The sequence below is a fragment of the Pezoporus occidentalis genome, unplaced genomic scaffold (genome assembly GCF_034315485.1).
Source record: "Pezoporus occidentalis ecotype Australia unplaced genomic scaffold, CSIRO_AGI_Poc_V1 ctg2, whole genome shotgun sequence".
In the NCBI taxonomy this organism is placed as follows: domain Eukaryota; kingdom Metazoa; phylum Chordata; class Aves; order Psittaciformes; family Psittacidae; genus Pezoporus; species Pezoporus occidentalis.
The window spans coordinates 17,296,408-17,308,792 of record NW_026913855.1 but is presented as its reverse complement, the minus strand read 5'-3'; the positions used below and the strand labels follow the sequence as shown (position 1 = coordinate 17,308,792).

At 37.3% G+C, this 12,385-nt stretch overlaps 1 protein-coding gene across 3 annotated transcripts in view; it reads right to left on the bottom strand.

Annotated features, from left to right (window-relative positions):
• Positions 1 to 653: 653 nt before the first annotated feature.
• Positions 654 to 12,385, bottom strand: part of E2F3 (E2F transcription factor 3) — a 42,640-nt gene continuing 30,908 nt past the window's right edge. For 2 of the 3 annotated variants that reach the window (XM_062618029.1, XM_062618032.1), the window contains exons 3-7: positions 10,119 to 10,338; positions 9,399 to 9,557; positions 6,672 to 6,786; positions 3,710 to 3,848; positions 654 to 2,998 (exon numbers count right to left, since the gene is read on the bottom strand). In XM_062618029.1, the coding sequence (XP_062474013.1) occupies positions 2,733 to 2,998; positions 3,710 to 3,848; positions 6,672 to 6,786; positions 9,399 to 9,557; positions 10,119 to 10,338 (899 nt within the window). In that variant the 3' untranslated portion in view covers positions 654 to 2,732. The remainder of the gene's footprint in view (positions 2,999 to 3,709; positions 3,849 to 6,671; positions 6,787 to 9,398; positions 9,558 to 10,118; positions 10,339 to 12,385) is intronic. The other variant, XM_062618031.1, reaches the window with a different exon arrangement.

Below are 12,385 nucleotides of genomic sequence, written 5' to 3'. Positions count from 1 at the left end.
GATAAAATAGTAGCCTCTTCCTTGTGCGCAGGGAAGATGACAAGATGTACAACTTGTTCAGAAGTAACATTTAAGCAAACAACGATATTACTGTGATTTTTATATCCTCATAGCTTTTTTTCTTTTAGTAACCAATAGCTGTGCATCTAGAAAGGTGCAGCACCAAGAACAGAGAGGGAGTACAAGTTTATAAATGCACATCTGGTGCATGAGGCTGTTGGAGATCACTCAATTAAACAGAGAATTCCTTTGTTTCAAGGCTACTATTAGGAAAGTTCCAGGCAATTATCAATTGGAAGGTTAAACAGATCTTCAATAATTTCTTTCTGTGATTTAATCTTAGAATAACCCATTCTTATGAATTTTGCAAGAAGTCTGTTCATAATTCACATAGGAGAGGCTTGTGTTATCCCAACTTCTGGATCTCCTACTGTGTCTCTTTTAAATATGTCTTTTATTCTTGTTTCACTCTAGCTTTAAAAAAACCTGCTGAACTTATTATTAGCATAATAAAAAAATGGGATTGAAACCTATCTGGTGTCAAATGAGTATGAGTACTAATAATGAAAATAGTAACAGCTAGGTTAGGTTCCAAGAAGGAGCATGATAGGCACCAAGAGCAAGAAGAATTTAAATAGCTGTATACAAATCTCAACTCTTTAAAAAATCCTTTTTATTGATTCATTACCATACAAAATTTATTCAAATTACATCCATTTGAAGTGGTAAGATCACAGCTAGAGAACAGGTCATCCTTTAATAAATCTATTTACAAAACTCACCATAAAAGCTTTTTCTTGTTGTGTTTTTGGTTTTTTTTTTTTTTTTATTATTGTTTTGTATTTTTTTTTTTACAGTATTTTACAGAGGTTTATTTTGTGTTTTCTTTTTAAACTAGCATACAATGCAAAGCTAAGGTAGGTTAGTATTTTGCCCACACACATTGGGACAAGTGTGTTACATTTATACAAAAAAAAAAAAAAAAGAAAAAGATGGTCTGCATTAGTCTTCATTTTCTCTTCCTCACAAAAGTGCCCCTTTGTCTCGCAAGTCTTCATGCTCACACAACTTTTACTTTCCTCTTCTACAAGACTTTAAATACTACAATTTTATTTACAGATCCACATCTAAAAAAAACTCTTAAAAAAATTACAAACCAGCTAGAAAATATCCTGGCAGTGTTTACAAATTAATTCTATTGTACAAAACTGCTAGATAACTAAAGTGTGAGTTGAGAACATACATCAACTTAAATACAACTGCTGAATGATCTATGCACACATTTGTACATATAAACACACACTTAACACTGTTTAACAGTTCTTTGTGTTGCCCTTTATACATTTGTTATATTCCAAAACTCACACAGTCATACAGTTTTCTTATTAGTACTGTGACTTCTTGCCTTTTCATGTGTGAGCTTTCATAGCAGCAACTCAATGGTACCAGAAAACCTGCATACATCATATTCTACTACAGTACAAATAGTACTAATTTTCTGAGTATGTCAGATAAGCACAACAGTAATGCAAACAAAAGGATTATATGGGCATCATCTAATCAACATTACATTAATTTAGCCCAGAACATGGCAACATATTTTACACTAAGAAAAAAAAAATTATTTAAGACTTCTTAGAATTCCTCTCACGTTCAAAAAAATAAATATTGGTACTATACTATACTACCAAAGATCTTCAAAAAATAAATGCAATTCAGTTGATGTGGTACTTACAGTTATGTATTTTGGAAAAAAATTAGTTCCATTTTGCTGGCTGAAGAGAATTATAAAAAGCTGTAAGCAGAGGAAGCTAAACCCACTGAGATAAATCTGATATATTGAACAAACAAAGCTTGGCATAAGTGTTTTCCATACAGGGAAAAACCCACAGTGCATCTCTAGTAGGCACTTAACACAAAGCCCCACTTAGTACCACAAAAATTTATGTACCAGTTCTAATGCACACTGGGGCAGTAAAATTGAACTGTGCATCTTCGTTCTAGTTAAAGAAAAAAAAAAAACAACCAACAAAAACTACTTTCACACGCGCACACACACAAGCATTTTTAAAAATCTGAGATTACTACGAGAAGTGGCAGAACTTTATACTTTTCAATATTTGCAATATACACCATATTTACAGTGTATTTTTTTTATTAAAAGCTCTTAAGGACATAAGTATTTGACCTCATAATGAGACATATACACAGCTCAAAATGAGCATTATGACAGCAATTTAAACGTTCCCACAAGTAGCTGAAGAACCCCTTTTCACACTTTCGCATTACTTCATATTTATGTTCACTGCAGGTACAATCCATGTTGTGACACTCAAAAGACATGCATTCTCTGCAGAAGGCACGACCTGAAAATCTATTAGAAAATTGTTATTTAGGACTAAACCAGTTCGTTGAGCCCTTCTCCGTAAGCCCACTTGTCGCAGTAAGCAGAGACTGGAGGAGTGTGAAGACAAAACATTTACAGTCACCTGCTTGCACTTGCTGACTCACAGGGCGCTGGAGCTGAGGGTCAAAGAGAAGGCCTTGATGTAAAAGCCATCGCTTGTTGTTTATAGATTTTAGGGAGTATTTAACTAAAATATCAGCACTGTTTGAGAGCCTAGTTTATTTAATAATGCTATTTTATAGTAAGGAGGGGATAATTCTGAATGATGGCAGGTTTTTTGATTTCATTAAAAACATGATTTAGACATGGACAGCATTTTAGAGAATCAGCTGTATATAAATTCATCCACCAGTGAAGGAAGCTTTTCTAAATCATAAGCATCAAAGAGGTCACTGATGCCTTCTTCATCCCCAAGGCTCAGCAAATAATCTTCCTGAAGCAGAGGAGGCAACAAATTCACAAATGGTCCTTCAAAGTTTGAGGGAATTTGGTCCTCGGTCTGCTGTAGGAGGTTGGCTGGAGAAGCCAATGGAGAGATTGTTGCCATATTTACTGAGCAGTCACCTTGTCCTGAGTTAGCAGAACCCACTTCTGTAAAGAGGGAGAGAAAAAAATAATGATAACACATTTCATCTCATTAGAAGTATCAGACACAGGTCAAAGTAGCCACTAAACAAAGGGCCTTTCGTAAAGCATTATTTCAGCAATAGTCTCCATGCAGTTTCTAGCTTGGTTTTGATATGTTACAAAAAGCTTTCTCAGAAATGCTCATGTTGCTGTCAGCACTGACTTTTCTACTAAAATTTTATTTTACAAGGTTTAAACAAATACTGGGGAGAGCGGGAACAGGAGTGGAAATCAGGTGTAGTAAGAAATGACCATTTTTTGGTGGAATTCAAGTCAAAGTGAAAACTTTCTAGGGAAGAGATGTCATCAGTTATATTATGTCACTGTGTAGATGCATATGCCCATACACAGGGATTTCTCCCTCTTGTATCAAGGTGAATCTTTGCTGCTACTGCCCTATTTGAAAATACCAAAGGAACAAAATTGTTTCTTTTTCAGTACTGCCTAAACTTTGGTTACACATGATATGCAGATAGGAAACTTGTTTTAAACAACTGATGAGAATATATTTCCCACTAGGTAAACCAGAAAGGCACAGTGTAAAATCAATACCTTAGCTTTCACTTCTTAAAAAAATAAAGCCAAAAAATAAAAGCTGGATATCTGAAGTTCAAAATGAAATCCTGAATGACAGCATAAAGGATGGCCATTAGCATTACAAAGATATAAGCTTACCTTTGGAAATGGTTTTGGAAATATTCCCATTGTGGTCCTGACTATAGGTTTTCATTGGACTGAGGGCATCGTTTTCCTCTGGGCATAGGTAAACTTCAATAGGTCCTTGAGTACTAGATAAATGTATCAATGCACTCTGCTAAAAAACCCAAACCCCACCAAACATCAGTTAGGTGTTATACCAACGGACACAACAGAATATTGACGATACAGAGTGAATTCTTACTGGGGTGTGAGTGTTTGAATACACTTTTTATTAATCAAAAGAACCTGAAGTCACCCATGCATTTTTTTTGAAGATGTGTAAGACTTGGCTGATGTAGACTGGAAGAGAACGTGAAAACTTCTCCCACTGTCTCTAGTGCATAAATCTCAGAAGCCCACCATTTTACGTATTGTATCATAACCAGAGAGGTGTAAAGGACTGAACTTCTATTTTCTTACAACCACAATAACCTGGAGCATTCTGATGGAATGGAACTATAGGATGAAAGTCACAGCTTCACTCATAACAATATTATTAGATCTATTTGTGTAAATGTTTCTGCTTTAAAAGGCTGCCAAAAATCTCTCCCATTCCTCCAACAGCTTTCAGCACTTATTCACACTGGACACAAACAGCTATATGCTGTTTCCCTGTTTATCAGCAAAGTTTTTCCAAATAACAAAAAAAGAACAACAGATGACATTTTCTTTACCCAAACTTACTTATGTAAGTCCTTCTACCCCCTCAAGGCAGCAGTTCTGATGGTGGTTCTGAGTAACAGGAACTCAAAATTCCCCATAAGAAGTTACATTTTCTTAACTTTGATGCATTGATGCAACAAAACAAGCTGACATATATAGACATTGAACATCTGCAAAGTCCCTCTTTGTGTTATGATGGAAAAATCATAGCTGACTAGTTAAAAATAAACCTGCTCCAGCTGTATTGCATTAACAGTTTTAAAAAGCATGAACACAGGCTTTATACACCTCTTTGCAGACTTGTTTCAGATACATTTTGTTGTGCCCTTTGACACAGTAATTCAGAAGTCCTCATACTATTTGCATTCTGGCAGTTATGTAACTTAATAGACAGCATTTACAAATACAGAGAACAACTGAACAGGGATGCCCCAGAGCAAAGAAAACATTTAAGTGTGCTTAGGCAGTTGGAGAAGGTACTGTTGAGTGACTGGGGCATGTAAAAAAGGCACCAAACTGTAACTGCAAATGAGAGAAAGAAATAGAACTTTACTGCCTGAAGCTATAAATGAAATAACTTGGGGGATAAGAGAAGTCTAGGCACTAATTTTAATGATTGTGTGCCTGATCTCACTGAATTAAAAAAGGAAAAAAAAAACCTCAAAGCATAATGCCTAAGAGAAAGAAACAGGAAAGGAAGCAATGATAACAGTGTGTATTTATAGATACTGATAAAAGACATCCCTTCCTCATTGTAGCAAAATGATTTCTTCTTCTAAAACCTGCACCTAGGTTCAAAGGGGAAATAAAGGGCAAAGGCAGAAAACAAAAAAATCCAAAATAAATAAAAAAGGAAGAAAAAAAGAAAAGAAAATCATTAGGATAATGAGCCTAAGGAAGTGAAGAATAATTTTCGGAAAAAAAGCAACTGGTAAGGATGAAGGACTAATGCACAAGTATGAACACAACACACAGGAGTTTGGGGGTTAACCCCATCTCCAATTGCTCATTGAGTGAAGAAATTAGGTACACTTTTTGCATCTCTAAAGCAGTGGTTTGTACAAATTACTTCAGTTTGCCCAACATACTTGGGTCTGTCCTAACAGCTGGGAACTGTAAAGCAGCACACTTTTGCCACCAAGAGATAAAATCCCAGGAGTAGCTGGACCATGTAGCTTATAAACCATGAGAGGAATGAAGAAAAGTAAAGCTACTCCCTGAGGATATCTTCAAAGAAAAGCCACGTGAAGAATTTTTTCTCTTCAACTGTGGCACAAGTAAAAGAAGCAGCTAAGTTACCCCAGACATCTACCTGAGATAAGGAGAAGAAATAAAGTGAGGGTGAAAAAGTGAGTCAGACATCTCATACACAAAAAAAGCAAGCCCTCAAAGAGAGAGACAGAATGTGGCTTGAGTAGCAATGGGCAAAAGAAGAGAGACAGAAATGAACACAGTATCAGAAATAGAAGTACTTACAATAACACAGGAAAAGAAATCCCTACCTCCTTCAGTCCTCACCATAGCAAAGCACACTAGCACAATGTACAATGTTTTACAGAGATGTATAACATGAGCGTCAGTGAAGCAAAGATGATGATGGAATAAGGATGGGCGTAAACCCCGGGAGTAAACCATAAGTTTCTACTATAACTGTAATACTTAGGGAAAAAATCCTACATGAAAACATGTTTCAATAAATTAGGATATCAGTAACGAGAGTCAGAAGGTGCTTAAGGTATCAAGTTATCCGTGCACTTTATGAATAAAACTACATGAAGTGTTGGGGGAAAAGAGCCGAAGCTCTTAAGAGAAAGATTTTACATGGCTGAAAACAGGAAATCTCAATTGTTAAGGAAGAGCTATTCTTCACATGAAATATGGCAGAAGAGAATATCTGTAAATAGTGTGGATTACTCTGAAGAAAAGCTGGAATTAAGAGGAACAAATAAAGACTGCCCTGTGCAAATTGATTTTAAAAGTTCCCCTTCCTTTTTATAAAAAAAAAAAACACAAACAAAAAACCACAACAAAAAAAAAAACAAAAAACCCTCAACCAAAACTGCCCCCCCCCCCAAAAAAAACAAAACCAAGAACCAAAATAACCACACAACAACAAAAACCCAACATCCCTAAGTTTGTAAAACAGATGAACATAGACTGTATGCCAGTATAATCCAACTCGAGCAGCAGTTACCACAGTAAGACTCACAATACACTTGCTCCATCTACACAAATATTATATTTGAGCTGTCAGGAAACACCAGGTTCTCCTTACCTCCACTGGGTCAGGCACTTCAAGTCTTGTTTCTGGAGGAGCTTTCACAACTATAACAGTTTGGTCTTTAAGGCCACTAATTTTTCTAATATCTTGGTACGTCACATAAGCTAATGTAATCAGTGTTAAGGAATTTTCCAACCTGGGTTACAACATATTCAGACTATTAGAAGAGGCAGAAGTCTTTCAATTATTTTTCCATTTTTTCTACATTGCTCTTGCCCCAGAGTTCTCTGTCATCTCTGCTGGTTGTGAGGGCAGGTAAACTGTGTGACAACTTCCTTTTAGTGTAACAGCTGGAGCCACTACCTAGGGACAAAAGGTATTCTCTATGCTGAGTATTTCTCTCTTCTCCTTTACACACATAAGGCTACAGAAGCAAACCTCAATAACCTGAAATTACTCACAGACTGCGCAAAGAAAAATTCTTTACACACTTGCTATCAAAATGCAGAGAACTGGAAATCACAGGAAAAAATGTAAAGGAATTTTCAGTTGCATGATATAGATGTACATACACAATATATTTTTGAGGTCATCAACAAAATCATTATTTCAGTTTTGATTTTAGGGGCTACTGTAAACATTTATACAACTATAAAACAAATGTATAAATATTTATACAACATTCTTATGTATATATAATAAAATTATTTCAAACAGCTGTTTAAACAATTACACAACTTGACAGTGCAAAAGGTTGGTTTCTGCATAAGTGTGGAGTAAAAATGAATATTTTGCTGTTCAACATAAATTTGTAGTGCTTTGGTGGGTTACCGCACAGTGGTACCCCACATACTGATTGGTATAACCAAGATGTCACAGTGCTTTTAGTCATGAAAATAACTGAAATGACCACAATGACATGCAAGCACTTCCAACATTTTAGTTTTGTCACCTGTGAGATATCTACCATAATGTTTATGCCATGCAAATAAAAAGCCTAATTTATTATTATACTTCTTGGGGGTGTAAGTGTGAACCGTTTTGGTAAATGTGTACTGTTACCATGCAATACAGCAAGACAGACTGCCAAGCAAAAAGCACCAATACATCTCACATCTAACTTGGACCAAACAGGTCAGGAGGCAAAACAACAGGTCAGCTTTTACCCAAACAGGCTTCATCAAGGCTTTTACCATTCCTTTAGTGAGATATAATAAGGTTTGCAAAGGCAGAATACAAATGACAGCAACAGTGGCTGTCACTATACAAACAAAGGAAAGAATTGCATGGTTTTCAAATAAAACAATCTTCATTGCTGTAGCTGAAGGCTCCCCATGCTAATGCTGGGCATATCCCCAACCATTCAAGGTAGCAATCATTCACTTTGATTCCGTTTGTAAGGGAGATGAGTGAGCACATTACCTACTAGTAAGAAAGAAAAAACCTTCAAAAGCAAAAATTTCATCTTCAGTAATTAGACAAAGGAAGAGGTTTCTCAGCTCCATGAGCATTCAGCATGTCATCTCATGTCACTGTTCAGCGAGATGAGCAAAAGACAGTACTAGGACACATTCAGAAGGTTTCACACTTCTGCATTCCTTCCTCAGTACTCACTAGTATTATCTGCAAACTTAAGAGTCACAGAAGGATTTGGGGAACACACTCTCCTAAATACAAAAGTATGAGGCCAACACACTAATGCTGATCGCTCCTCCCCATGGGAACCACCAATGGCAGAGCCCAGATCTCTATCACAGGAACCAGCACTATAAAAAAAAATAGAGTTGTAGTGCTCAGTTTTGTCTTGCTTAAATCTCTTCATGAATCAAGCTCTTAGCTGAAGGCAGTGCTGAGCCACTCCCTGTGCCATTTGGTGATCTCTGCTTACATCTCAAGATGTGTACGAAAGCTAGTCAAAAGACTATATTTACATAGTTCACATACTTTTTACTGACACTCCCATAGTATTTTCTGTCTTTCAGGACAGAGAGTAAGTCCACCTTATTTAGGTGCTGTTTAAGAACTACTCATTACATAAAGTAATAAAGTTTTCACATCAGCATTTAATAAAATGCTTTCGTCCGTTGCCAGTAGGTGGAAAACCTAGTGAAAATGAGAAATGGTTAATTACAAGGGGTATTAACAGCCAAATCACCCTAAGTTGTCTGAACCGTATGCAATTGAGCATTGCCGTTACATTAAATCAGTCCAAAATAAAGGTTTCATGAGCTCTCAAAATGTCTAAGATATTCTATTCTAGATTCTCTAATCAGAGGAATCTGAAGATTTGTTACAAGTTTTAGACTAAACTTCTCTCTGTGCCTGTAATTTATGTGCACATTAGTTTGAAAATTAAAAAGTAATGAGTACACAGACAACTGTTACCTCAGCAAAGACTTTGTCTGCATGCCTTTACAATTGCTGCGCATGTAGGCACAGGGTTTGCTCTAAGATCACAGTAGTTGAAAAAGCACAGAATCGTTGGACGTTTTCACTCAATCAGATAGATTCTTGGTTCTGCTCTATGTAAGCATGGATGTTAATGGACCCCTTCATATACAACCTTTTCTTTTTTCCTTTGTGTTTGGGACATTCCAGAAGCAGTACAGGTGCAAATGGTTTAGCTTAAGTCACTTCTATATAGAACTACATTAAAACCCATTAGTCAACTTGAAATTTCTAATGCTTTGTATCACATTACATAGAGGAATTCTCCTAGTATTATATTACAAGACACAACAAGGAGACTGGCCAGCTTTAAGGTTTTGGGAAAAAGGATATCTCTGATTCTCTGAGTCCTCCGTTAGCAGCTTGAGGTCGAGGGTGCAGCTTTGGATTAGTTCATCCAGTTTCTTCTCTTCCTGAGTCAGTTCAGTCACCTCCTTTGTGAGGCCTTGACACTGTGCCAGCATGCCACCATCTTCTGACAGACTGCAGCCCCTATGGATACAAAGAAGGAAGACACTTAGCATTTGTAAAACTTGACCCTATGCTACGGGAAAGGGAAGAGGCAGGGTTTTGCACTCCAGATCAAGTTCTTAGCCCTTTCTCCCTAAATCTGTCCATAGAGAGTCGAAAAAGAATGCTTTCCAGAAAAAGCATCTTTTTATCACGACAATACATTTTGGAAGTGCCGCTAGATGGAAGAGTTGAATATTTCTAAGCACTTCCAAAACCTTGCTTCTAGCTACCCTCTAACCACATCCTGAAGACAACCAAGGAAAGCACTAAGTAGAGATGCATACCCAAAAACTTAGTCTGCTTGCAGAACCAAATGAATTAATCCAGTATTCAGACAAAATGCTAGCTTCTAATTTCCCTGACAAACACTATTTATACACTGAACACCTGTCTTAACAGGAAAACAAAGCTTTATCCTGAGGGAAGGTGTTTGGGATGATTGCTTGGAGCACAGTCTTGGAAAGTGGGAGAAGAAAGACACCACTGCACTGTGACAGTGAAATCAGCCAGCAGGAATGGAAAAGGATAATGAATACTCACATCCACTGAATGTTGTTTTTGGATTTCTTCTTAATGAGATGGATGCCTTCCAGTACATTGGTGATATCGTAAATCCTCCTTTTTTGCACCTTGAGGACCTCTGCTGCTCTGTTCAAATCCAAGACCCCATCAGGAGATTGGCTCAGCAACTGAATGAACTTCTTTGTAAGAAGACCAAGTGATGTATCATACCGAGTCTTTTCTGAAGGAGATTTTGGAGCTTAGAAAGAAAGAAAAAAAAAAAAAAATCAGTTTTCCTCATTTTGGTTCTGAAAGCAGCATCTAGAAGTGAGAGGATATAGTTGATTCTACGATTCTATATTACAGTTGTTTCTTTCATTTTTACTGAAGAAATCTCTCAAACCTCTGCATTAAGACACAAGTTACTACTGGATATTTATTTGTATTTCAAGATGTACTTTTCCAAAAGTCACAGGTACATGAGCAAATAAAACTTTTTTTTTTTTTTAAACACAAATACTTCCATTAGTCTGACTTATACATATAGCAATACTTTACTTAGGCTTTCACTATGTGAATTCTTCATAGTATTTTTAGTACCTATTTATTCTGGCAGCAATACCAAAAATTCCCCTATGACACTCCTTCATCAGGCTGATAGCCAGCTTTCATCAGGGTTTGATTTTCCCCTCTTGTAAGATAAGTGTTTCACATGCAATTAAGCAGGACTAAGGTGTACTTCAGTGGGTGAACACAATGACAGATTCCATCAGTGCCAGACTCCACAGCTTACAGAAAATTCAAGTGAATTATTGGAGACTGATATAATTTATAATTATCATTTCCTCATAACCAAACAGTGCTCAAACTGGGCAGAAGTATCCACTTCTCCCAAATTAGAAGCCAACAAAGGGCTTGGATCCTACTAAACAATTTGCTGTTTTCATGCACAAATGGAGCATCTATGCACTTAATAGATGTTAAGAGTTTAAACACGTAGAAGAATTTCTAGTTCTAAGTTTTCAAGGTCTTTGTGTCAAGGGAAATGAGCCAGCCATTATTAGAAGCCTGCTGGGCTGGTACATCTCAAACCTTTTGTTCACTTCAAGTATTATGCAGGTTGGATCTTAGGTTATCTGGTGGTCATTTGCATGTTTTCAAGGTTCAGGCCCCACATTCAATTGCATAAATCAATCAAAACTGAAATCCTACCTGAAAGCAAACCTTCGGACTACCTTGAAATATTTTGAAGAATATGATAGCTTTTCAACGAAAAACAAACCTGTTTGCAAAGAGAACCAGCTACTTGTATCTCAGTCTTGTAGATTCAGGGCTTGCCTGCACTAGGAAATGGAGGAATATTATTACCACTTAGGTGACCTTGTGAACTTGGAGCATAGTGGTTTCTGTTTGCTTGTTTTTCCTTTGAGTTTGGAAAGGAATAAAAGGATCATAGTGGTAACAGCAAGAGGCTACCTGACCCCTACCTAAAATGGCACATGCTCCTCCTGGCCACAAACCAAGAAGTTCTCTGTACAGACTTATGAACACTGCAGCAGCATCCTGTGCTCCAAATGGTACAGAACTTCTGTGAGGATACACTTTAATTTAAAATGGACTTCACTTAGCTTAATGAATTTTAGTTTAATTGAAACAACTGTGGCTGTTTAACTTGTCTGCTTTATGTTTTTATCTTTAATTTCACTTTTCTTAATTGCCTCAATAGAAACAAGCAGTTTGACTGGAGAGGAGGGACAAGTACTTACCCCTTCCTCACATCTCTTGCTCTGCCATCACTACCACTGCTGCCTCAGTCCTCCCTGTTCACCTGCCTCTGCAAACCCAATTCTCCTGCTGAAATCCTCTAAACATGATGGCAAGGCTGCACCCTGCAACTCTTGTTGCAAGGAACCTACTGCCTGAAGCAATACAGATGTGCAGAAATTAATACTTGCAGCAACTAAGCAGTGGCAGTAATAATCTAGTATTACTGCAGGGAGAGAAGGCAGCTCAAAGCCCACAAAAAAAAGCATTTAGCATACATAGCTAAGTCTCTTTACAAATACCTGCCTGGGGGGAAGAAGTCCTGCCAATCAGCTGCTGGAACTTCAGCACAGAAAGAGAAGGCTGGCCTGGTTAGCCTTGCCTAATAACCATGTGTTTGAACCCACCATACTACCTTCAGTCCTCAGCATCTACCTCTCTTAAGAATCCCCAACTTCATGTCCTTGGCTGAAGAGAAAATCATGGACAAAGAGGCTGAAGGCTGCCTGGCAGGCAGAGGAACAGACCTAGCAGCCACGAGC